The sequence below is a fragment of the Bombus pyrosoma genome, linkage group LG3 (genome assembly GCF_014825855.1).
Source record: "Bombus pyrosoma isolate SC7728 linkage group LG3, ASM1482585v1, whole genome shotgun sequence".
Classification (NCBI taxonomy): Eukaryota; Metazoa; Arthropoda; class Insecta; order Hymenoptera; family Apidae; genus Bombus; species Bombus pyrosoma.
This window is the reverse complement of record NC_057772.1, coordinates 1,038,214-1,066,003: the sequence shown is the minus strand read 5'-3', so window position 1 is coordinate 1,066,003 and position 27,790 is coordinate 1,038,214. Positions and strand designations below refer to the sequence as shown.

The following is a 27,790-nucleotide window of genomic DNA, read 5'->3' as shown; positions in this document are numbered from 1 at the left end:
ACGAGATCAGCGAGTCGTTCTTTCCGATTGCTCGAACGAACCTCGAGAGGGTAACGTCTACACCGACTCTCGTAACGCGTCTCAAAGATTCGACCAACGCGACCGATAAGCGGCGTCAGATCGAACCGGAGTACGTCGTCGTCTCCGTTTCTCGTTCGAATGCAGGTGATCGTCCCGGTTATCGACTTGTACGCCTCTACTCCAAGCGTTTTCGGCTCTTGCGCATCGTTCGTCCGACGTTCAATTCCTGGCATTGATCGTTGTTTTATCATCTCGAACGAAAACGTTCGGCGATGTTACGCTAGCCGCCTAACTCGCTGGTAACTCGCTGGTCGCTTCGACCGCCAGCGTACGAAACCGTGGATGCTCGTTCGTGCGTACGGTTTTGCAAAATTTGTACGATTTAACCGAGCCAAGTCGAGCCAGTTGACTACCACGGCATGCTCTTCTCTCGCCGCTTCTATTTGGGTCGTTTAGCAAACTATCGTTCGCGATACGCGCGACTTGCTCGCGGACCGAGACGATACTATCCGGTGCACGCGAACGCGAACGCGATAAAATCAATATGTCTGCTCCTCTCCTCTCTCTTTTGTTCCGCACGCTTTATTATTTCTCTTTCCTCGTTGCTGGCCGAATTCGCGTCGCGACGCCATCGATTAAACTTGCCCAAGTTCGGCTACCGGTTGGCTGCTAGGTGGGGATCGATGCGCGACAGGTACTAAAAACCACCTGAATCTTTTCTCGTCCTCGCCCCGTCCCATTGCTCGTGCAATTCCAGAAACTTGCCTCGTTCCAACCACCGGACGATCCACGATTTACGATGCACGATCGGACTGCCATATTTCGACACCGCGATCCTATCGTTCCCATCGTCTAGCCGTCGTCGAACGCGTATCCGAACGATCGTGTAAAATTCGTTCTGAAAATTAATTATTTAAACTTGGAACGCGCGTACCGAGTTGACCTACGGCGGATGGAATTTGAACCGAAGCGGGTAAAACGATATTCGATCGGATGCATAGGCTTCGACTACGGCAGTTCGATCTTTGCTCTCGAGGAAAATGTATAATAATCCTTTCGAGTACATAGCCAGACGGATCGTCTACTCGGGGCGCTCGGTAACTTGGTCGTTGGCTGGCAGACATCGGGCCGATGGCGATTCCATCGTCGTATCGTCGGTGACGCCGTTCTACCGAGAAAAACGTAACGCGCAACGATTCTGCAACGTCGTCACCAACCTCGAAATAAATCTGTAATATAAAATACGACGCCCGTGGGTTTTCGGTGACGCATCGTAATCGCTTCTGCACTGCCCACCCACGCAGTTCCGTCGCATGACATTCTCGTTCCAGAGATATTAGAACAGCCCATTAGATTTTCGCGGAAACACCGTCCTTGGAACGTATTGCTTCTAGGAATACGAAAGACCGATCGTCCATGCCAACTTGCCAGAAATCTCGCGTTTCTTCGTACTCTCCTAACTAAACTAAAACTGGCGGTTGTTGCACAACCAACGAACGATCGTTTCTCGTATTTATAATTAACGATCAGCCGATCGAGAAGCACCGCGATTGATTCCACGTTGTTTCGCCGAGTGATTTTTCCTCGAATAACTTCCATTTTTGCTTCGATGAAATCCCGGATATTAAGCCCGATAAATTGGCCATTTATAGGTTTTCCATTCGGATCTGCGACTGAAACCGATTCGACCGACGCTTCGGTAGATCAGAGCAGACGTTGATAAAAATTTGCGTAGAATCGAATAAAAGTTACCGACTAAACGTTACCAACATCTAATTTTCGACCGAAGCTATTTTCGTCGACGTTGGTTACTTTTACGTTTCTCGAGAGTGCGATCGAAACTCGATCGACCGTCCGAAAGTTTTCAACGCGACAGCCGGTTCTACGTTCCATATACGTGGCAAAATGAAAGCCGGCGCGTCGCGGATAGCGGTGTGGAAGAAAACTCGTAGCATCTTCCACCGCCGGAAAGGCATTTAGCGCTTGTTAGGCGATGGCTTCGAAGAAACGCTTAATCGAATTTCTCGCGGCTTATACGAGCGCGTAAAGTCCAAGCGTCGAAAGAGGCTTAAAACGCCTCTTTTTCTCTTTCTCTTTCTCTTTCTCTCTATTCCCCTGCCTTTCCAACGTACGTACGTACGTACGTACGTGACAAACTTTGCTCGTACAATTTTTACACGCGGCAATTTCTGCGCTCTATTTACTTGGTAGGAAGTCGTGCGCGACTATCTATTTGGGAGCAGATTTTCAGAGTCCATCGGACACGGGGAATCCACGGAGAACAGTTTCCGAAAGGGATAAAATACGATCGGTCGGCTGATTTACACGTTTTCAGCGTACACGTGACGTCAGTTGAACGACGATCGATGTTATCACTGCCAGTGATATCTGAGGGAAACCGACGGACCGTCGTCGCTCATCGATCTGTTTTTCTGCCGTACGCTAAACGCGATATAAATACGTTCTATTTATAAGCGCAAAAACACTAGCGAAAAACGAACTTTGAACGAGAAGCCAAGGGAGTAACAAATTTCAAACTGCGTCAGAGCCTGCATTCGTTCGAAAAATCTCGTTAAAACTGGTTTTCCATCGATTGCGCCATACAGCGTTCTTCGAAATGTTTAGAAACCGATCCATCTATGAATAATGTCTACCTATCTATATATATATATGTGTGTGTGTGTGCGCGTGTGTGTGTGTGTATATATATATATATAAAAAAGTATTAAAAAAAAAAATGCGAATACGATTAAGGCGCAAGGCTCGAGTTACGAGGGAACGAGCGCACCGAGATAAATTCAGCCTCGATGGTCACGGTGTACGGGGTTTATAGGTTATGGGAGGGTCGTGACACGCACTCGACGCGGGCATGGGAGTTTTCATACGCAAAGGCTGCTAACAAGGGGAAACGGCGAAGCGAGCGACGGAGAGGGAGCGACGGGCTGAAATCTGGGTCGCCCTGCACCGCGTGTACCTCGAAAACTCGGTCAAGTTTTCTGCACCTGCAGGTCGAACGCCGGGACATTCGCCACGGTCTTTATCGCCGTACTTTTTCTAGTTGCGATATCGTCTACTATCCCTCTCTCTCTCTCTCTCTCTCTCTCTCTCTCTCTCTCTCTCTCTCTCTCTCTTTCTCTCCACCCCACAAAGCAGCGTCGTCGTCTTCGCTCTTCTATCCGCGTCCTCGCTGACACATCAGCTGGAAATCCGCTGCAGAAACCCGCCGAGGAACCGGTCCAAAGACTCCGATCGCTCGTGATATTATCCCTCTTCGTTTCAAATTGCAGTCACCGCTTTATCGAGCGAAACTCGCAATATCTCTATCGGTGGACATCGTTCGACATTGTTACGATCTGGTTCCCGCGTAATTTTCTTCGTTAAAGAAACGATTTTTATATCTGTATCGGTAGTGGAACGAAACCCTTGCACATCCTTCAACCGGATCCCTGCTATAAAATACGCTCGTCCCCGTTTGGAGTCGGCTACCGGGTGCGATGTATCCTACACGACGGAGAGGAAAGTCCGTGATGTCTCGTCGCAAGGATTGCAGCCCGTTTGCTGTTCCACGTACGGACATCGTCTCGTAGCATCGAACTTTTTACCACGATCGTCCTCGATTTCCATATTAATTTGCAATTCGTGCTTTTTCGTGCTTTCGAGGGTAGCACAGGCTACGTGGATCGAAACCAAGCTGACCTCGAGAATTTGAAACCGGTCTCGACGCGCAATTCGCGTTCCGAAATAAACGTCGAACGACGCGGTGATAACGATAATGATTTTTAAGGATGAAAGGGGAATCGCGTGCAAACATTTACGCGAATGCGCAGTTCCGACCGCTACGCTAATTAAGTGGCAAATTAATTGGTTCGTCTTGGAGCGCAGCGGTCCGATGTTTACGCGAGTATCGATTGCTAATGGCTGCTTGCCCAGGTTCGAACCTGCTGCCGCTTTCCAACGCTCTGCCGGCTAGCCTATAAACACCATAACCCATATTGAATTCCACTAGCTTGCCATTCCGCGCCGTACGCGTGTACTCGCCTGTTTTTTCTAAAACTACGGAAAACACGCGAAATTCGTCGAGCATTTTTCAACAGCTTCTACGTTATCGTGTTTCCCATATTCACGAGCTATTCGCACATTCGTACTCGGCGGTTTTATCAAAATTCTCGAGTAGGAAACATCGAGTTTCCGCAAGTAGGATAAGGACGAACGCTTCGAAGGACTCCGAGCCTGCAGTCTTATTGCTATTAATTCGAGTAGAATTAATTCTCCGAGCCCTCGATATAACCGGCCTGGCTGGCCGTGATTTAATCCTAGAAACGCGTAATCGCACGCGTCCCATTGAACCGCGTTGTCGAAATAAAAGGGAAATTTTCGGAAATTTGGAGCAAATCGATTGCGAGACGATGGTCGAAATTTCCTAGCTCACCGTGAAGTTTCGCGGAAACAAAGAATCGACTGGAAATTAGCAAAGTGGAATAGGCAGGGGATATTGCGAAAGGGCCGCCCCGAATCGAGACAAAGTTAAGCGGACGGCTCGATTCTCCAATTACGGCTCAGCTACTAGTACGAAAGTTTCGATCGGATCACGCGTGCTCGTACGGAACAATGAAACGGTTAACTACGCTATCGTCTGCGGGGCAAACGCGGCTTCGATTCGCCATGCAGTTATCCTCGCTGGTTACTTGGAACAATTGAATACACGCGGCGGTGACAACGTTCCACGCTATTTCGAACGGAGGAGCAAGCGGAAGAAAGCTGGAATCGAGTAGAGCGAGACCGAACGAAACCGAGCCATTGGTAAGTGTATCGCGCGATATCGATCTCTGCGAAAAATGATTAGCCCAATTATCTTAATTACCGCGGTCTCTGTGCTCTCTGGCGCTCCAACTCGGACGAACGAGACTGACTAGCCGGGCAGAGACGAAGAAATCTTTTTTTCCTATGCAGCCGTCCGTGCACAGTGCATCGGTGAGTATTTTCGCGAAACTGGGATGAAAAGGGACAAAAGCGACGAGCGACGGAGGAAAGCTACAGAGAACGACGGAGAGGGCGAAAGAAATCGATGCCAAGTACGCGTGCACTTTGACAACGTGACTACGGGGATGCATTCGATGCACCATTACATCCGTTCCTGTCCTTTCTTTTTCTTTCCCTCTTTACTTTTTCCGCTAAACAAAGCAAATCTCGGCGTAGAATTTCGTATCTCATCGACGCCAGGTAGAAACGAAAGCATACGTTTGCACGTATATCGACTTACTTTCTTTCCCGATCACCAAAATAAACCGAAGCTGAGTAAACACGGCGATTAACGAACCACCGTGTAAACCCAAGTAACTTGATTCCATCGAGACCCGCCTTTGTTATTTCTCATACGGTTTATACTCGGTACGTAGCAAATTATCCTTCCAATCGCAAATATCGGCTATCGAATGGCCATCTATCGTGCAAACTGTTCGAAACGACGGTATTTTCGCGGAAGCTCGCCTTACTCGATTCGTCCAACGTACATAGGCATAGGCATAGACTTTCGTTTCGCGAGGTTGGTCGCTACCATCGCGGTTCATCGCCTTCTTCCTTTCCACTATTCTATTTCGTCCCGAGAAGGCGATAAACGCGACGTCGCAAGTGCGCCACGTCGTCGTGTCTCCGATGTGCTGGTAGACCTTTATTCGTTGATGGGATCGCGAAACGCTGTCGAGACTGGGAAAGCGAGCGGCAGAGAAGAGGGGGTGGCGTAGCGGGCCGTTAGAAGGGATGGGTAGAGGGAGAAGGGCGAACGGGTGGAATAGATGGAAGAGGAGCCGTAGGTGGCGGTCTCGGTGTTGGCAGGGGTTGGAGAAAATGTGGGACGTCGAACTCTCCTGGACTGCCTCTACCCAGCCATCCCCTTTCTCCTCTGACGAGCGCGCTCGCTACATCCACCCTTCGCTCGCAAACAGCTCTTTTCGCCTCGTTCAATCCGTTCTATAGCCAGCGACGGCCGCGTAGGACGCCAGCGATGACGATACAACGCCGTGCCACAACCAATAGCATCGGTGTTATCGTTTCCAAGATATTACTCTTACTTATTGCTCTTAGCGTATTGCCTGACGGTGTTCCGAGTAAGTCTAATTGGAAAAGTCATCGGTCGCTGTTTCGGCCACGTTCTCCTCGCTGGTTGATCTCGAAACGGCCGTGAAACTTTCAAGCGGAATACGAGCGTCGTTTTCCAAGAATCGCCCCGTGCTGGGAATACAGCGATACGGCTCGGAAAGAAGAGACAGCGAAGAACGAAACGAGATACGTCTATCACGTTGGCAACGTTCGTCAAATTTGCGATCGTGAACTTGCTCGACGACTTTCGCCGCTTCGGTCGTTAACAGCTACACGCCCCGAAATGGCGATAATTAAAATTATATCTCTGCCGTATTGCTTTTCGCCGTTGGCGACGAACGAAATTAACCCAGCGATAACATCGGAAACCGCCAATGAAAGCCGAGATCGACGACGAAGTGGAACGAACGACTTAATTACGAGGCTGTCGTTAACGAAAATCCAGATTGCCGTTTTAGCGAGTGTGAGAAACGATTCTCCTCGCGAGACGAAAGAACGATCCCCGAACGTATTTAATTTCTTATCCATACGCTGCACGATTTCTATTTGTATCGTATCTTCTTGCCGATAATTCGATCAAAGAAACGTTTCTGTCGCTCCTTTGTTCGCTTTCGTGCACGCCATTACTCTCCCCGTCATGCCCGTCCACAGGTGCAGGTAGGAATCGCGTAGCCTGATGATTTTCCGTCGTTAGGACGAAAATTATACCGGAAAAACTGGATTAGCCAGAGACCGATAAAAAAAATTTACTCGCCCTTCCCCCTCCGCCGTTAGATCGATAGCTCATTCCTACGTTGCTTAACACGAAAATAGATTTCTCTTTAAAACACGTCGTTCGAATTTCTACCAGGCTGATCTTTTAATCCACGCATTCGTCGTCCTTATTCCTCGATTCCGTCGGCAACGCGGATTGCATTCCGTATCTTTGGATAATATCCAAAGTATCCCGTGAAATACTTCCAAGAAAGAGAAATAATATTTCGAGGAAGCGCCTCGATCAAGAACAAATTATCAGAGTCGAAGAAACCTTGGCCTGAAATTTTCCGTCTCCTTACGTAATTTATTCTTCGAACCAGAGCTCGAATTTGCTTCTTCGTTTTCGACAAGAGGTCGAGTTCATTCTCGCGTGAAAGGTCGTAGCTTGCGATGGGAGAAAGTACGGCTTTCCATAGGTTTCCATCGAACATGGACTGTACAAAGTTCGTCGACGCGTACGAACAATGACGATGACATCGACGACGCGAGTTACTCTCTCGACGACGTCCGTGTGTCCGACTGTTTTCACCCTGTTCCACCAGACAAAGCCGATATTGCTTGGATCGAGGTAAAGCGATCGACGAAACTTGAAAGAACAACGGACGAAACGTTCTTCTTGTCCTCCCGGCGAATATATAAATTTCCTTAAAACGGAGCAACTTGTTTACGACTTTGTATCGGATTAATCGCGAGCACGATCATTTCGAAGCAAAGAGCGTATCGGCGCAATACGCTCGACGTGAAATTTGTACGGAAGCTACGCTGCCCCGTTTATCGGCTGCGACTCTATATTCGAGCTCAAAGGGTTAATTTGAACCTATTAATTGCGGCCGTGCTATTTATAGCGCGGCCCAGCTTCAACCTTCGAGCGCGTACGCACGAGTCGCGTAAACCGATGCCTGCGTCATCGAGTCCTTTTAGTTTCGCCTCTTGGAAAAATAAGATTTTCCATTTTCGTTGAAAGGCTCGGCCGACGAGACCGAAAGCTCTTTCGGCAGTCGCGTTCCGTCGCCACGAAATTTCGTGTTATTCCGGTATCGGGAGCTTTCCCTCTTGTCGAAGGGGTGTGAATTTCCATCGATGCGGAGGTCGAGGGGGAGCGGGAAGGACGCGAGCCGAATGACGAAAACAACGTAACCGTAGGTTCGGTGGGTATCGCGGAGGCGTGCAGAGACGAAAAGAGGTAAAGCGAGGCGAAACGAGACAACCTCCGTCGAATTGCGGTTAATCAGAGGCAGGGCTGGACCGGGAGAATTTTAATCGAATCATTCGATCGGTCTGTCAAAGCGTACAGGTGACGTCACCGGGTTGGTCGCCAATCGAGATCGGCCGAGGGCGTCGGATGTAACACGGCCGATCGCGCAGCCTGGCTAAAATCGTCCACGACAAAAACGCGCTCCGTTAATTCCATATCTATCCATCGATCGATCCGGCGTTGATCGTTTCACGCCTTCTCCGTCGTTCACGCGCTTTGAATCGAGTCGCCACGGGCGGCGACGTAGGGACACGAACGGATACTCGAAGATGCTCCACCGATCAACGGCAAGGCTGGCCTTCGTCTCTGGCGATCGTCTTAAATCGTGAAAATCGACCGACAGCCAACGTAACCCGGCGACGAGCGTCGAGCAACGTCGAGAAAAAGTAGAACGCGTACTATGACCTGCATACGCGACGACTTCGTTGCTGGGCACAACGAAAGGAAAACGGTGCGTTGCACCGAGAGAGCACGATCGGGGCTTCGTAAGTCAAGTCATCTGAACCCCGTCAGCTTCGTCATCTATTGGTCTTCTAACGTAAGGGCTGCTCCGCATCGAAGCAAAGTCAAACGGATTTACGTCTCCTTATACCGAGAATAGAACCATAAGGTTTCCGCGTCGTACCATCTCTTTCGCTTTCGATCGGTCATTCGCAAATTAATCCGTTTCTCCCGCGTTAACGTACTTATCGGTACACGTGATGCTTACACGTCCTCGCGAAACTCTCTTCCTTTGCCGACACCTTTGTCGTCTAGCTGCCTTCACGTACGCTGAGTCACCGCGGTTCCACATCTCGCGAGTAACGCCGTTCTAATATCGCACAACCAACTACCTCCACGAGGCTGCGAATCTACGCTGTGACCGATAATCAGATTTTTTCTAGCTGGTTGTCGGGGTCTCGTGCACTCGAATTAATAATCGAGAGACACAGGAAAGAATCGCTGATCGAGAATCGCTCTAGAGCAACCACGAACATTCGATACGATGAAATTCGAATCGAAATACTTCTGTTATTCGTATATCATCGTCGATCGATAATTTTCCCGACTCGTTCGTTATTCGGTGGACATCGTAACGAGTCGACCGCGTATCTTTCGAGCTCGCGTTTCTCCCTCAGATTTATGGGCCTGGAGTAACGTTTGAGAGAGCATCGTTTTATTTTTCGAAATAAAATCCGGGCGAGTAGCCGGACACCCGTTACGGTCTCACCGTCTTATGAGAAAATATCATTCCCAGAAGAGGTTGCGCCAACCAATGCCTGCCACCGCAGCCAGCAACCCCGGTTCCCCGAGTTTACCGACCTCGCCACGTTGCGCTTGTTTTCATCGCAACCACGAAAATCTTCGAACGTTCGAGCAAAGCGATAAGGCGCTCCTCCGACTTCCCTACGAATATCGGTTTTAACGTTGAGAAGCCAGCGTCGAGTATGTCAGAGCAGCTTTTGTCCTATCCGTCTCCTTGGCCTTTTCGCTTCGACGCTTATTTCTTCCGATTCGACGATTGTTCAGAGAAGATCTTATTACTATTTTAGATACGACAAGTAAGCACGACGAACAGTAGGACGCGCGTTACGATCTTTCTAGGATTTTATCGTACCAGTCGGCAACAGTTGCCACCACCTATCAGTTTATTTAGCGAATTCTGTTCCCACTATCTCTGTTCGATTTGTTCGAACCGGTGATAGGATCGAAACTCGTTGAAAGTCGAAGAAACTGCTAGTTGCTAGACTTGCATAACCGTCGGAGATCTGTGTCGTCGGCCAACCCTCCCCGCGGTGCGTTCACCACCGATCAGACCTCACACATCCCGTGCTCGTCACTTTCTCTGCTCGCCTGTCTCCGGTTCTCGCCCCTTTTTCCTACCCCTACTTCTCCTTGCTGTAACGTCCGTTTTCTCCGAACAAGCAGGAAGAAAGTCGAACGAACGCGTTCGTAGATAGAAAGGGAGAGGGTCGATGAAACGGACACTGTGACAACGCGATCGAGATAGAAAATATAGAGCGACGAAGACAGACGGTAAGCGAAGGAGGAAAAGAGACGGCCGAGCAAAGATGCAGAGCGGTGCGCGAGAAACGAAGGAAGGCTACGATAGCGAAAGAGGGTCGAAAGACGTCGAACGACTGTAAGGAGAACTGTAAGGAGAAAGCGGGAGAAAAACACGTGGAGATGGGTTAAAACGAGGGAAGAGGGAAAAGATAGAGACGGAGAGAGCCGGACGGCGGTGTGGGAAGGGAGAATGCCATCGTGCGAGACAGAGACGGCCACGCAGGGAACAGGGCTGGGAGGGGTAAAGAGAGCGAGAAGGAAAACGAAGGAAAGAGAAAGAGAGGTGGCACGCGCAATGCGGGTATTGATTCACGGCGGCAGCAGGCAACCAGCCTGAAACACACGACCGAGTCGACTCGACTTCGCGACTCTGAGACCCCGACTCGATTCACCCCACAGTAACACATCGGCAACCATAGAAGGAGAGAGACCGAGACACGATTTGGCCGTACGCTTTCCTACCGATCGCGTACAAAGCGACGATCGTATGTCGGACGTCCCCGAATCTATTTGTGGTTCCACAGAGAACCGACCAGCCCTATTCTTCGCCAAGCCCAACGCATCGATAAACCGACCATGTAACCAGAAATCCCTAAGAGGTTGCAAAGCACACTGCCCCCTCCGAGTCAAAGTCTCGTATCGAACGGTGATCGGCCAGGAATATAGGCATTCGATCGCGACCTATTTACTTCTATGAAATATCTTGCCTCGTGTTCCCCCGTTGATTTCGTTATTGCATCGTTATTCGTTTCGATACGTTCGAACGATACGTCGGTGAAACATACGACGTTAACAGGTCTATCAGTTTCGCTTCGTTGGACGACTAATTTCGCAGGGTGTTTGATTTGGTTTGATAAACTCTGCGCGATTGTAGCCACTCGGTATCGCCGAGAATCCGAGAAACGCGTGTGCCGGAACCAGCACGCGTCTTTGCGAGATCAACGATGGTGTGTGCGCCAGCATCGATTCGCTCGTTAACCAATGCCAACTAAGATAACGTCGATTCGAAAAACCGAATCTGGATAAGAATAGAATGGAGGAGGAACGAAATCGTGAAATCGATATTAGCGACCGTTTTAATAGCAAAGGTCGAGAACCTTGACGACGATTTTGTTCGCGACAGCGCAGACCTACTTGCGCGTAACGTAGATTCTCGTTATTTTACGCGCGTCGTTATCTACAGTTCATTACGAAAATAAATCTATAAGAAGTACGAAATACGGAGAAAGATTCGGTCGTTTGATTCATCAAACGATTGCTTTAAAAATAACTATACGCTAATGCGTAGAATAATCGTAATTAAATTTAATGGAACGGGCAACATCAGTCTGTGCTAAAAATAATAAGTAATAGCCAAACGATCGAAGGCTGATCGATAAGGTAAAAAGCGCCGGGAGTACAGACACCTTGTCACGTTAGACCTTAATTCAGCCGCAGTAGTGCATACTCTAATGTGGTCAGCCGCAACCTATGCCTGTCGCCATCTTGTACCGCGTGAAACGCTTTCGTGGCAATGAATCGATTACAATACGCCGATTACGCGTCGTTGCGAACGTCGCATAGACTGCGAACGACAGTGCGATAAAATTTACGGAGACCACAGGCCCTTCGTGTTACTGTCAATGGTATAGGCAACCTATGATCGGACGACTTGCAAATTCTGCTATACCTCCTACCGATTACACTCCACGATAAACGCTACTCTACGAAACTACCGTTCACGATAGCTGATAACCTGATACTACTCGTTGATAAGTTCGATACGAGGGTAACTACCGTCTGTCTCTCTAGTCCGCTATCAGCGGTATCCCGCGTCATTGACTAAATACAGGATAGGCCGAACGTTGTACGTTATACGGGGGCTTCGTGTTTCACGTTCTGAAATACCGACCTGGAAATACATCGGAGAGTTTCTTACGCCCCCTACGATTCGCCACGACGAGTATAGGAATTATCCGATCCAATCCGATCGCCGAAAGCGATAAAGATGGACTCGATCGATATCATCGACTAAATAGTTTAACCTACTAAAGAAATATCCTTGATAAGAACATCGACAGGGCTGTTGTATTATCGACCAGTTTAACATCCTCTTCCAGCCTTCCCGGTAAGTAGATACCGACGGTAGGGCTCGAACTACCTTACCATCTAACCCTGCCATCCTGTCTGGCTTATTACGTAGGAAAAGAGGCCGTTCGCGAGGAAACGTAACAGGCGAATAAAACTCACATGATATCGCCGAGTTTAATACGGGTCTGCACAAGAGCGCAACTCTTGTGATCACTGGTGGTAACAGCCCCGCGCCTTCTGGCAGCGTATCTCTGCACATCCGGTGGTATAGCAGCATCGTTGGAATTTCCAGAGGCCCCCGGTCCAGCATATCCAGCGAGGCCCGCACCTCCACGCACCAGCGGGCTACTGCCACGCCGACGCGTAGACATGTGCCGGCCTCCCACGCCACCCAACATCCTAGAAAGAAAAAAGCCACCATCATTTTTTGATAAAAGTTCCCGACTCGTTTTCTAACGTTTACGAATCTTTACAAATCCTTACACGGTACCGTTTCGAAAATTATAAAGCGACGATGACACTTTTAACGCGAATGAAAAAAGGGAGACGAAGGCGAACAGAGTGGAAAAGTCGCACGAATATTCAAAGGCTCCGTCAATGCGAAATTAGCACATCCGATGAGACGACAGACTGTACGAGGATCGAGAAGATTAGGAAGAAACTCGGTAAAACCGTTTCTCCTTAATTGGGTTAGGTTGACTACTGGCCTAATCTCAAAGTATCAAGAGCACGTCAAGTCACGCGATCTACCGTTTGTACTCGCGCGTTTGCCCAACTTCCTCGCATACCGGCGACCATCGATAGGCCTTTCCCTTTTCCAATTTCGTTTCTACCTTGCCTCTGCGCCAGCTCCGATATAGAAGAGCTATACACCGAATCCGATCACCAGTTTTTATACGCTTCTAACGCCAATTTTATAAAATCGCCGATATCAGCTTATCTCCGTTCCATGGAAAAATTTGATAACGTTGCTCGTTGTCCGGTCGCCTAGCTCCGGACGCGAAGAAACACGCACGTCAGACAGCCGGCTCGTTTCATTTAATTTAATCGTAACCATGTTTATCATGGACGAGTCACGATGGAATACTCCAATATCTCGCCGTTGAAATCAATTTAACTAACAGTGAATTCGTGTATGAAATATTCGTTCGATTACAACTGTCCCCAGAATATTGGATTTCACGTTTCCTCGGACACTCGATTCTCCCTATCTTTGGCTCTTCTATTCTCTCGTTCTCTCAAACAAGATCGTAGAACCTATTTAAAAAAAAGCTACAATAGCATATTAACAACAGTCGTTATATATTAAAACAGTCGATTGTCGCGTATGGCGGGCACAACGACAATTAATTTTTCCCTAGCAATCGCGATAACGTACCTGTAAACGGTGGCGAGCGAAAGAAATGGTCGGTCGCGGCCAACCAACTTATCTCCTTCCCATTATTTTGTCGCTTGACGCTAGTCGCTATCGAAAGTGACAAGGCTCCGTATATAGTCAGACAACGGCCCACCGTGTGGTTAAAACTTCTTCGTTGTTCCGTCCAAGCGGTTCTCAAAGTTGGCGAACGCTTCAACGGCAGAAATATTTCGAGATTCTATCTCCTTCCTTTAGGAATACGACGTTTAGAGCCGCTTCGTCTCCCCAGGGAAAAACCGTAAAAAGCGTTCAACGTTTTTCCCAACTGAGACGCTTTCGTGGAATATTTGTCAGCACGAAGACCAACGCTTGGAAATAATTCGCGATACTTTAAGAACCTGCGTTACAAGCAAAGTACCTTCGGGTTAAAAATATCAGAAGCTTAATTATCAACAGACCAGACAACGGAAGAGTTATATGCAACGATATGCGTAGATATCGTTTTATGAATTTTTCGGGGTCAAGACGACCTTTCGCCGGAGTTTATCAGGATGGTTAAAATAAAGGCGAAGGTCGGTCAGACCGATTATCGCGATGTCCGCGGCCTCGATGATTATAATTTATAGAGACGGAGAAAAGAGGAAAGAGTCAGTGGCCACCATAAATTCCATTTTAGTCATCTGTCGCCACGCAAGCCCTTGTTATCCTTATGGATTTTTCCCCGAGCCTTCTCTAAAGTGTGTTCCATTTATTCCAGCAACTTAGTTTCTTTATACATAGTCCCATCCTGGCCATTTGTCCTTATTACGTTTCATAGCGAACCCATGTGCAAGCGGCCGTACGTCCTTCGTCTGCTTTCAGCTTAAAAGGAATCGAAGACGAACCAACGCCAGCCAGGGCAAAGCAAATATTTTGCCGCAAGCACGCATCGCAAATTTCAATCTTTATTGGTCGACGACCGATCGTCGAATCGATACCGGCGTGCTTCTTTAATTAACCATCCTTTTCAGAGTTCCAACGTTCGTTCGAAAATTATATACGTTACCCACGGGGCTCGAGGTAACAAGTAACTGGGAGAATCCACGGTTGCGTGCATCCGGCAGCTTTGAAATCTCATTAAGAGTTTCTTCGATTTCCGCTATAAGTAAATTGTATCGAGGATCTCTATCGCGACGCGCCTCGTTCTGACATTACGCGAACGCGACTGAACACGGCCGTTGTAACAAAAAATCCGAAACAACGGGCATAAACTTTTCTGGTAAAAACGATGGTGTTTCCGAACGAAGCACTTCCCGATGGACGAAAAATTATTATTCGATCCGAACAATGATCTCGACAAAGGCAGCTGTACGTGATTTTCAGTTTGATTCAGCCGCCAACAGGTAGATTGAATCGCGGCGCGGAATATTCATCGACAATGATTTCCGCGCCAACGAATTATTATTATTTATTTGCACGAACGAATTAATATCTGGCTCTTCCATTGCCCGCGTAAAATGAATTTCAATCCATTACACGTATAACCAACTTACGTCCATCTGTCCGAAAGTAATGGTCATCCAATCGTAACCGCACCGTCGATAATCTCGAACGCGAATTTATGCGTTTTTAATCGTCATCGTACGACGAGTATCGAAACGTTAAGAACACCGTCTATCTCCTTATAAAATTGATCTCCATTTTCTCATACTCGTTATAATTCCAGACTTATTTACGCGTCTCTTAAACACATTCTCGGAATGTTTATCGGAACGTTTATCGAAATTCGTATCGAATATTTGCCATACTCGACTTCCCTCCTATCGTAACGTTGCAAAATATCAACTTTCTCGTTTATTTTCTCCGTTCTCATCGGAAATTCGCATATTTTCTATGTTGCTCGTCGTAAAGTTGCACGTAGCACAGAGTATACCAGCGCTGACAGTCTGTCGCCGCGTCGCTTTGTCGATAATAGTGCAATTGACGTTACGGTGGCAGAACTACCGGACAACAATGCGCTAATCTACGCTCGTAGACCTGTCCGGCAACAGCTTTCGGCAGAGTAACGAGGAAGGCATCGAGGCGTGTGTGTCGACAGAATTCGCGCGAATATTTACCGAACCTACAGTGCGATTTTAATGTCTAGTATAAAACGTACTTCAAACAGCGACGTATTTCCTTTTAAAGCCCAGAGAATCTTTACGAATCGCGAAAGAAACCTTTTCTTTTGATAAAAGAAATCGCCATTAAAAATATTTATAAGAAAGAAAGTGTTATGCTCCTTTTCACGTTCCATTGTTTGCTCGTTCGTGGTTTCATTCGATCAGAATTTATCATAGTTGGTCTCCTTCCAACGGAGAACCGCTTACAATTTTAGTAAGACCACCCAGTACATTTATAGGTACTGTCATCCCCACCCAGCCACTTCATTCCCGCCGGTCGAAATTTTAGGGTAGCAACCTGTTGCTAGGCACCCCTGGGAACTCTTATCCCACCTCTCTGTTACCCGGCAACCCCTGATACCCCCTCTCTGCCCGCTCGTCTGTACATCAACCCTCCTCCGTTGACGTGTACAGAATATCCGTAAGGTCTCCCGGTTCGTCTCTGTCCCATCTTCTCTATTCGAATTCGTTGTCACATCGTTCTTCCTCCAACTTCTTCTTTACGGCTGTTGCAAATTTATCTGCTCTCTGGACGTCCCGCAGCGGAAGGGAAACTGAATTAACGAAAATTTAGATAACTTACGATGCAAATCCCCGCGATGTATTCCGACGCTACGTTGTTCCTGGATTATTCGAATTCGAGTGCTGTCGAAACGCGTAAAGTTCGATTTAATTTCAAACTCGTTGCAAATGCGTGATATTTTATCACGTTCGTTTCCATTATGCCGTGTTAATAGGATTCCAACGAGTTTTACTCGGTTTAAGGTTCTAATCGTTTATTACAGCGTCGTGCCCATCCTCGTACAACATCGTCGTACCACGCGTTAGCGTTTTACGCTACCAACGTACCAACTTTACGCTTTTTCCTCCAGTTACCGCACCAGTTTTCCTTTCTCTTCCGGCGACATTTCCTCACCCGGAATACCGTTTTATTTGCCCCTCGTAGCCAGTTTTCCTTCCCTTTTTGTCCCATTCCTCAGCGTAGCTCACGGATCTGTTCATTCGGCTCGTGTACACTAGCCGTGGGAAATCTAATAACGAATCGGAGGGATCGAGCGGTTCGCCGTGAAATTAGTTCCATCGTAGAGCCCTCGCGTAAAACGTTGTCGAGGGAGCTGGTCCGAGGCTGAAATCGGGGCTTGAAAATCCCTTCGAGGGCTTCGTGATAACGCCGCCGTTAGGGGCGAGGAAAGAAAACAAATATACTCGAACCCTCGTCGAAACAGAAATTCCTCCATACCAATCGATTCCTCCTGATCGCAGATCCAAATATTGCCTGTACGATCCTCGTTAATCTTTCGATGGTGTGTTCGTCGCGAGACTCGGCTCGCTCTCTCTTCGTTTATCCGTACGATCGTGACACGATTGTTCGTCGTAACGGTACTCTGTTTGGCGAGATGCCTGGAATTTCAAACGTACGAACGTATCGCCGTGTAAATCACGAGTTACGAACGACGAAGAAGGGAGAAATTACGTTTCCATTTGGGGACGTCGCCTTTGCACGACTTTCACAGCAAAACATATGTTTCGATAATTACGAATTCTGGGACTTGAAATCTGACTAGGCTTGTCCAACCATTTTTGCATCGCATCCCATTTACTTCCACAAGATGCAACGTTCGTTCCTCCGTATAGCACATGCAGTTATAACGGCAAAGTTCAGACTACTGTCAACGAGGAGAGCTGAAATTCTACCGAGGCTTTGAGCGGAAAAATTCGGTCAAGAAGTGACCGTATATGTTACCTGCCATGGAGAAACCAGCCCGACGATCATATTTTTTTTTTTTTTTAAATTGAAGGATGGAAGCCGTTTCGAGGATGACAAATAATCCTGGAACGAAGATAAGGCGACGCGATGTGTCTCGCAAGAAGAATTGCTCGCAAAACGAATTGCAATACATCCGGAGAAACGAGACAACCTTTTTTCCTAATATGATAATTTTCCGTTCCAACGAAGGAGAGGGCGTATTACATCTGGAGATAGTTATCCTCCCTGCGAGTTTCGATTTTTCTATTTAAAACAAAAAATCTCATTGTACTCGCGACAATCTAATATAGTTGGCATAAAAGACACGACGTAACAGGTGCATTCGCGGAAACATGCTACAATTATCTAGTCATTGGTCCATTATTTTCACCGCTATCCTGCTTCTTCCTCGTCTACGTTCCATAGCCTTTCTCTCTTCTTCTCCTTCGCTTTGTCCCTACGCTGGCTCTATATTTCTCTCGCTAATAGGATTTAATTTTCCTTCTCTCCCGATCGTCGACCTCGTTGACTATTAACGGCCAAGAGGAAGATCTCTCGGTTGGAATCTCGTAGAATCCGTTCGTTTACCATCCTGTCGGTGCATCCGACACCTACGGAATGAACCCACCCATAGATCGGCGGAACACAAAGCGCGACGCACACCATTAATCTCTGCATGCGGCAGAAAGTTTCTACGAAAGTCTGTCTCTATCGCGCGCGATACGGTCATCTCGCGTAATTCAGCTCGGATTCCCGTCATCCAAAAAGAAACAAGCGTAACGATGGATGCAAGGAACGCGCGTAATTCCGCAGCGAATGTCGTAGGTTCGTGTCGGTGAATCTCGAACGGACGCGTACAAAGTAAAGCTGTCTCTTGAGACGCGTCACGCCAGATGTCCACTAACGACGTATTATATAACGGGCGATATCTCGAGGATACGCCGCGTTTTCACGCAAATTGATAAACAGCGTAAGCTAACAAATATTCGAAGATAAGAAAGACCGCCCAAAGATACCTGAAAATCGCTTTATACCTAGTTCTTCCGCCATATATATTCTCCGATATTTCAATAAATTTTATTTTTCTTATCAGGGTGGCTCTTGGATCGTATCGCGGATGGCTTAGAATCGTAAGAGAGATACGCGTCCGTCAGTGCAAGTAATGGAAGGAGAGTAAACTGTAATCCCTGCAAAACCATACTCGAGTACAAGAGTCAACAACAACGATGAAAAGATTTCCAGAGGGTAGACGCAAGAAGCGAATTGCCGGAGAATCGATGTAGAAGAATGGCAAGCTTCCCGGTTTCTCGACGGATCTGCGATGGTGTCGTCTGCGCGGATGGGACGCGTTCAACACGTCGGTATTCGAGAGTTTCGCACGCAGAACGAAATTAAGTGTCAGCGGCCGTGATAGTTTCCGCAATGTCGCGTCTCCTTTGGCGCGATCGATTTCTTTTTTTCTTCTCTCTCCCTTCATTTCAATTCCTTCGAAATATCCCGATTATAATATATCGTCGATCGTAATATATAATCTAAAGATTTAGTTGTATCGAGTTCCTTTTACGATTTTGGAATAACATTGCTGCCATTGTTCATACGAGAAGATAGAAATCGATTTATGGTTGTCGGGTTTCACACAGATACGCATAGAACAAAAATGGGAAAGTATAATAATAAAATAAATAATAGGAGCGAGAAAGAACGATGACACTTTTCGCGGAAACGACGATGCTAAACGAAACCACAGCGTTAAAAATATCTGGGTACTTTCAACTTAGCCCTCAATTTCCGGTGAAGTGGACTTTCATAAAGGCTTTTTTGATAAAACGAAGCGTAGGCGAGGACAGTTTTAATTTCGATAAAATCCACTTAGCTCTTCTACGAATTGCAGATACATGTCAGATCTGGAGAATGTTGATTCTCTTTGTACTCGGTTGGTCGAACGCAGCAAAACGCTCGAACAACGAAACGATACATCTTTGCTCTCTTACATGTATTCTAACGTGAAAGTGAAAATATTCGTATTATATATCGTACTATTAATATTTCGTTGATCGATATGTTGAGATTAATTCTTCGTTTAAACGTAATTTAACGGATAAAGTATTTCGTTGCTTAGCGATAAAAGCGGCCTGCCATAAGAACACTCGAAAACGGACAATGACAATATCGATTTTTCGCCGATGCGATACCACCTAGCTGCCGGTCAGTAATTCACACTCGTGCGTTTCTTTCGCTCGAAATTTTTGCTAGACCGCTGAAAGGGAAGCTGACGCTTTTATTGCGTTTCGTCGCGACCACTTTTACGGTTTTCATAAAACTAACAGAGATAGTGCATGAGTTTCCTACGAAAGGGGACGTAAAACCATAAGATATTCGGAGAAGCCGAGCACATTGGTACGTCGAGCGATTTTCGAGGAATAATCGCGAGGTAAAAGCGTCGTACTTTTCGCGTACGACTCGTTTCCGCCACTTGTTTTATATTTTTCCGCGTCGTAAACTCGTCCTGCGACGTTCGTACTACGAAGAGTCGAATACAGTCTATAACGAAGAATCGAGGCGAGCGTTCCGCATCGTCGCGTCGCGTCGCGTCGATCCATCAAGAAATTCGTATTACATTCGAAGTATAAAGCACAGAAGATTAATGAAGTTTGACTAGTACGGATAAGGAATGCCATGACGCAGCTCGCACCACTTTGGCGCGCTTCCATGCAATTTGCAAGAGAGCAACAACGAATCGCATCGCCATCCTCCATTGTAAATCCTTTGTACTTACGTACGTACGCTCCAGATTGTCCTATTGAAAGCTATAGGAGCCAAGTCGATCGTATCGCAGAACCGTTTCTCCGTTTAATTGTGGGAAAAATACGCGTTCTGCCAAGACGTCGGACGTTCTCGTTCGATCCGTGCGCCTTCTGCGCGAGGGAAAAATCGCTGACGATGTTTCTTCGAATTCATTTGCCGCGGTCGATGGTTGAAAAAAAGATTGGCAAAGGATTATTCCTCGTGACTATTCATCGAAATATATATTCCCGCAAGAGCCATTTCCCATCCAGATTAGATCCAATGGCAATCGGTTATATCGATCGTATCCTTCGTTACGAAGCAGATTCTTCGCCGAGTTGGAGGATCGTCGAGCTGCCGTGACACCGTTTAAAAATGTATATACGACTGGAGCGCATCGGTGCGGCAGCGAAACAGAAATTGATCGACGGCGGTCGGTTCGATTGGTCTCGAGTTGTTCACAGCAACTTCAAGTACGTTCAAATAGCCGAGGATTTTATCATCGACACCGATTCTTGCGAATATATGAGCGCCGCGGGACATATAGAAGTCGGACTGGTAGCCAGCGAGAGATTGGCAGCCTATTGTCGGATCGTATATGCAGACTTCAATCGGAAAAGCTATTTCCCGATCGGATTCTACGGCTACGGGCCGAACGAACGATCGAATCGAACGGTCAGTCGTCGGTAGGAGCGCAGTGCGCCACTATTCTGCTATTAAATTGACTGACGCGGTCGAGCTTTCAAAGCTAACGCGCGATATCAGAGGAAAAAAAAAATATATGAAATCCTGCAAGAAACACGAGGAGAATCCACTTTTCAGAGAAGCAGCCGAACAAACGGATCCTGCGTGGCATTCAGCCTACCGATCGATTTCGCATCGATGTACCTTTTATAGAGCCGACCGTGTACCGGTAAATAGAATCGTCGCGCTTCTCCATTGTCCTTCATTTTCCACATTTTCCCTCTTCTCGTCCCTCGTGCAAAAATTAAAGGCACTCTAACGAATAGCAAACGGTCGGCTAACTCCTCCGTGTCAAAGACTAATTGCAAGTGAAAGCAACGAAAATCCGTGACGACCCAAATTTCCCGATTCCTTCTATTCTGAAATTATTTCCAGATCCCGATAGACGACGGAATTCTTCGATATCGAGACGTTTCCTCTCAAGTTAAACTGCCACTTAATCGAGTTTACGTGCATCAAAGCCTCGCAACGATGGCCAGCTCGAATCCTGCCAAGTCGTGGAATCTCGGAGTAACTTCATTTTGTCCCCGGCCACCCTTTATTGCCTCGCTTTCAATAAACTTTGACCACCTTTCTTGCTAGCTCGATTAACACAAGGGATCGGTAAATATCAATTATCTCTTCGTACTTTACTCGTTCAACCTTTCCGTTTTATCCGAACCAAAGCTTCGCTATTAGCTTATCGCACTCGCTGTCCATATCAATCGACATGTTCCGCTATCGGTAGCCTAACGAACGGCGATAAAAGCGAAGAGCTATCGATCACCGTATCGCACTTTTTAACCGTAATATTGTTCGCATTCGTCGAGATCGTGGTAATTTGTATTCGCGTCACACGATCCAACTATTGCAACATAAGGGACAACGCTGTAAAAAGTGTCGTAAAAGCGCGGGCACAATGTTCTTAGATGGTCTCCGAAGCGTAAAGAAATTACAACGCCATACCAACTTTTGTAAACTTTTTGCGATAAGAAAAGCTACTCTCATTTCCAGGACGGCGTAAATAATAAAGTAATCACCGCTAGCTCGCTGCTAGACTCTGCCAGCCAACTCTGATCACGACAGAAGACTCTTTTCTCTTTTCACTTCTAATTTGCTTTAATCTTAAAATCGACTCGCGTTTTAAGGACGATCGAAGTTTCTCTTTCGCTGTATCGTTATCTATTCAACGATTTTCTTCGATTCCAGTTGGAACAATTAATCCTTAAACGCACGATCAAAAATCCTAAAGTTACCGATTCTCATCTTTTATAAAATCATAAAGGAAAACTATCGTTTGTACGTGCAGAACATGTAAAGCGTTAATTGTACAACGTAACGTCCGATATACCTGGAATACTTTAACGTTATTCTATATAATGCGGAAGAAAATAGTAGCTACGATTGATACTAAGATATTCGAGTTTTAGCACGCAAAGATCGATGAAACAAGAAATAATCGTGAACGTCGATACTTTATTTCCTGGCGAAGTGAATTATACTTTATTACAGTAATAGATTGTACGTGTATGTATCGAATATATAATTTATTCATATAGTAAACGCACGATACGCGTAGGGTAGGTGCACGAAAGACTGACATTCCATCGTATTTATATAATGTTCGAAATATCTCGCCACGCAATATCGTTGGTATTACGCCAGGGACATGATACGCATTTATGAATTACCCTGTATACAACAGTCTGCGATCGAGGGGTGAAACCGACCAGTAATCGCGTCGAAAGTAAACGAATTTCCATAAGAGGCGTGTAACGTGGCAGGTTGCTCGAGCACGTTGATGCCACGTATCCAGCGAATGAAACGAAAAGTGGCAGGAACGCTGAACAATTCCATTACGCGGCGGCCGGAACCTTCGTTCCCGAGATATTATTGACACGAGCAAAGGCGATTGGAAATAGCATAGGTGGTAAGAGGTATTATGGCCGCGTAACATCCACACGCTTTCCAACGATAAGCGTGTGGAGAGGTCGAGACGCTCCGCTTTCACGACGTGGCGAGGGTTTCGTTCCCTGCCATTTCCTATACCTTTCGTTGCCAGACCATCGCGAATAATCGACCGAGAGTCGTGTTAGACCGCTAACCACCGTTAGAGCGCGATTAAACGCATTTGCATGGCCACGTTGTCGCGCAGTTTCGTGAAATTCCCTTCTCTTCTTCGCTTCTCAAAATCTGTCCAAAATATTTGATAATTTCAAAGTTACAGCGTGTTATCGAAAAGAATAGTTAATCGTCAAATATCAGTCTGTTGTTTTATATGCGCTTTCGTCGTCGCTTTAGGATCGCTTTAAGAAACTGACGAATAAAGCTAAGCGATGATTTACCGCAGCGAACGCTCCAATTGATCGTTCCTAATGCAACAACGAACTATTATTCTCCCGCATTCGACTCCTTCTAAATTCCTTCCTTCGCTTTCAAACTAAAAATTTCGCAATTGTATTTAGTTTGTTTCACGCGAATCTTCGATTCAGCGCACGATCGGGAAAATTGATAATTTTTCTTTAGCCAATTGTAATAAACGGCTTCTCGTTACCGAGTTGCGTCGATGTGATCCACTCTCCTCCGTGGTGTTCCACGGTACATTGCGACAACCGACCGGTCGGATAGCCAAAGCGCTCGAACTTGGACACGCGTAGTTCGAGAAGGAATCACGGTATCGTGGAAATTTCATAAATTAGAAAACCCATCGACAAAGCGAGTTCCGGGCGTGTTTAATCGTTCTGTTTGCAAAACCCGTTGGATGCGAAATTAATTGCGTTGCCGGGGCAACGGTGCCTAACGAATTTAATGCTCCATAAGCGGCGAGTTAAATTACACGGCTGTGTTCTTCTTGATTTCAAGCTGAATAAAACGTGGCAAACTGTACAGCGCGCGGAGCTACGTTTCTCAAATTGCTTTCCGAAAAGGAATCGACGCGAAATTTCCATGGTGGGCCGGCGTTTTCCGAAAAAATCTGCGCACTGTGTTTACGCGAGATTCTTGTTCACAGGACCACAGCGTTTAAATATTAACGGCCGACACGTTTTTCACCGCGATCGATCCTCTGCATCGTGTAAAATAATTAAATTGGCAAACGAGGTCCAATTGGAAACTGCCGTTCTGAGAAATCGAGAAACAATCACGATCGAACCAGTTCGTTTACGATATAATCGAATTAACGAACGATCCGACCTTGCAATTTTACAGGTTCGCTTTACGAATTTACGATTACAACGAGACAGGAAAAATAATCTTTGGCTGGACTTACGATTGATCGATGAAAAATATCGAACGTCTGCCGATGTTCGTCGATATCGGAGGTTATTTGGAACTCACAGCGTCGTGGAATTAGCTATCCGAAGCATGGTCGAAAATTAGCTTATCTCCTGCTGTGAAACGCGCAACAAAAATACCCCGGTACAAGGTGTTCCGATGAAAACGTTTTTCACCGGAGAAAAAGCTTCCAAAGTTGCGGAACTCGGTACTAGTCCGATCTTAAATATCTCGCAGAAATGAAAGATCTCTTGCGAAGTAACTAGAATTCCAACTACTACTCGTTTCATATCGTATTCAGGAAAATAAATATCTGCCAGAAGAAGTACACGCAAAGCTCGAGATTTAATATTCAAATATCCAGAAAGCCTAGCTTCTTGTTGAAAATTAAGGATAACATGGCAGGCTATCGTCGGCAGAATAATTAAGAAAATTTTCCAAACAGCGTCTACGCTCGACCGACCGCCGATCGGGGCTATTTCAAGCACGAAATTTCCGGGCGACACGGTAGCTGAAAGAAAAATGTCGAGCGTAAAAGCGGAAGGAAACGAGCCGACCGGATCGCCACATGCAGTTTATCGGATTTTTTATTACGTTAGCGAGACCAATGGCACGAAGGCGTACAACAAGGTTCGACAACAAGACTGGACACAGATAGACTTCGAAAATTGTCGGTTCGGTCGATATACAAATTTTCAAGCAGTCAGAAAACGAGATAGATGTATCGGCATCCTGTTGCTTCGCTGTATCCATATCGCCGTCGATGGGAAACGATGCGTGGTGGTTGTGCGTTCGCGACAACGCTCGTCTCCCTCTCTCTCTCTTTACCTCTGCCGCAATCAGCCAGTCAAATATCGCCCGATCGATAGTGTCTGGGTCAAAATAACAAGCACCTCCGATGCTCGCGAACGAGCGGCACCAAGAATCCCAGTATGATTAAAGACTATACTCGGCCACCCAATGCGCAATGGGGTCGTTATTCCATTTCATCTCCGCGGTTCATTATAGTAATTGCTTTCTTGTAATTGTATAGTAATGCTTGTCTTGGTCTCCTTGGCAATGTAATACGTCGTATACGTATGTAAGGAAACATCCTTTGATAAAGTATCGACGATACGATGTTGCGATCATGTTATACAAACGCTATATATCATATTGTTAAGACATCATACGTTCCATTTAACACGAGGGCGACGCGAAATCGGTACAGGAGGGATGGTTTTAGAGAATTATAGGTTTAAAAAATTGAGTGAACGCGTAGATGGCTAAATATCGGTATGGCGATGGTGTGCTATTGGTTGCGTAACGTCCTACCGAAGATTGGTTTGTTTAAAAATTGATCGATTCTCGATAAACTACTTTCACGAGATCGCATTAACACGTTTACGTTGAAACAGTTTCATTGGATGGAGCAACAACTCCGCAAACTACATTTTGTACGTTAGAACGGTAAAGAATGGAATCGAGGGAAACATCGAAGGATGAAAATTTAATACATAATATCGTTCGGCACGGAACAAATTCTCGGATGAGTATTGACTTCGGCTTGACGCGGGAAGCTTGCAACGCTTAAAAAGTAAAGCCGCCACGACACGCAAATTTGACTAATTATAAAGTTAGCTTATGAACGTCCTCCTAGTTATTATAATTTTGGCAATGATGGTTCCGTAACGAGGTATGAGGCATAATTGCGTTTGACGCGACTTTGCAAAATGAGTTGGGAAATGCGATTAAAAACGTTGCCTGCGTGTAGCTTGATAAATTATGCAGCCGAATAGATAGGCGCGAATGTGTGTGGCACGGCGTACAATTAAAATGTAGCTTAAAGTGAAAGGATCGATACTACTCCGTGCACTCATCAAAATCAAATTAAAGTTTATTATCGTTCATCCACCTCGTGGTATCGACTCGTCGGAATATTTTAGTCAAGTTCTTCGAAAGAGAAAACGATAAGGAAGCGATGAAACGGGACATCTATACTCGTTTCAGCGGTTTCTTCAATTAACAGAAGTTGCTACTCGTTAAAATTCGTTCGCGTCGGAAAGCCCGAGCATCTTCGACCTGTTCCACGAACTTAAGTCTACATCGTCGAAACTATCGGCACCAAGAAACAGGAATATAACGGGAATAAAAACGGAATAACAGAATTATTTTTGTCCCCACTTCCTTTAACTTTCCTTCGCTTTATATTTTACCTGACACGTTCTTTCTTTCAACGTTCGCCTCGCATATTTAGCAGCCGCGTTTCAAAATATAAATTTACAGAAGATTTCTCGCGATATGGAAAACGATTCTCGTATCTTTCGCCTGGTTTATTGAAAACGAGGACGCCAACTTTTCTTCCTGTCCGCTTCTGCTCCCGTACGAAGAGCAACACAACTTGCACGCAAGTTCGTTCGTGTCACTTTTCGCGAAACGAAAGTTGACGAAAAATATTCTTCCCGCCATTATTATTCTCAAAGTTGAGGGAGGTTTATTGAAAAAGAGAGGAAGGAGAAAAAGAAGAAAAGAAGGAGAACCGGAGTTGTGACAATCGTGACTCTTTCATGTTCGAAAAGTCAGAAACACAAAAGTAAATTACGCGATCTTATCAACGATGTAGGTAATTCGAATAATCCTTCGGGGGGAGAATGGAACGCGAGATAAAGTACACCAGAACTTTCCGTCGCTTAATTGCTTTCGACGAAGAACGAAAAACACCGGTAAAGATCGATCGAAGATAAATAAAGATGTAAAGAACATAAAGATAAAGAATAAAATGTTCTGGGCAAATTGAATGGAATCACGGCAACGATACAAGACACTAACACGAAGCGAGTCGAAATTACCCTTAATTTTTATTCATTCACAGACGCTTGCAGCAATTTATTGCCGCATCGTGAGAAATACTTGCAGCCGAAACGTTTTGTCATGAACTGTGATGGAGGAACGTGACCAACATTTCCAAGTAATTTACTAAAAAATGTAAGACACGGCCGCTTGTCACGGATTCTCCAGAGAAAAAAAAAAAAAAAAAGAAAGGAATTCATTCGCAATAACAGCAAATTTCGTATATCTCTGACAGTGAAATTTTATTGGGAAAATTTCATTTGGAAAATTTCGTTTCGTTGTTTGGTCTCGAAGGTTTCCAGGAGAATAGGTAAATCCAATACGGATTGGCAAGTAGTACGAGCCAAGTACAAGTCAGACCCGACGTGAGGTATATTTAACGACTCCGCGTATCGATTTTTCTTATCTAAACGATTCCTTATCGTCGCCGTATACGTAGAGAGTAACGAAGGGATGCGTTTCGTTTCATATACAAAAAATTATGTTCGATACCGGTATCGAAAAGTCGAATAACCGATACGAAGAGAAAGAATGTTCGTTGTCGTACCCAAACAGACAATGGGGGGAACAATTCTCTTAATAAAAATAAAAGTGTATATCTTGTATCTCGCAAGATATCGCTGTACCCATTACGTCGGGAATAATATCGCCAAGGTAATTGATCATTTTCCAAGACTTAGGTTGAAATTACT

General features: G+C 46.0%; 1 protein-coding gene across 2 annotated transcripts in view; it reads right to left on the bottom strand.

Moving 5' to 3' along the window:
• The window catches only part of LOC122578021 (voltage-dependent calcium channel type A subunit alpha-1), a 101,066-nt gene that overhangs the window by 62,663 nt on the left and 10,613 nt on the right, over positions 1–27,790 (bottom strand). For both annotated transcript variants that reach the window (XM_043749858.1, XM_043749859.1), the window contains exon 2: positions 12,404–12,643. In XM_043749858.1, the coding sequence (XP_043605793.1) occupies positions 12,404–12,642 (239 nt within the window). In that variant the 5' untranslated portion in view covers position 12,643. The remainder of the gene's footprint in view (positions 1–12,403; positions 12,644–27,790) is intronic.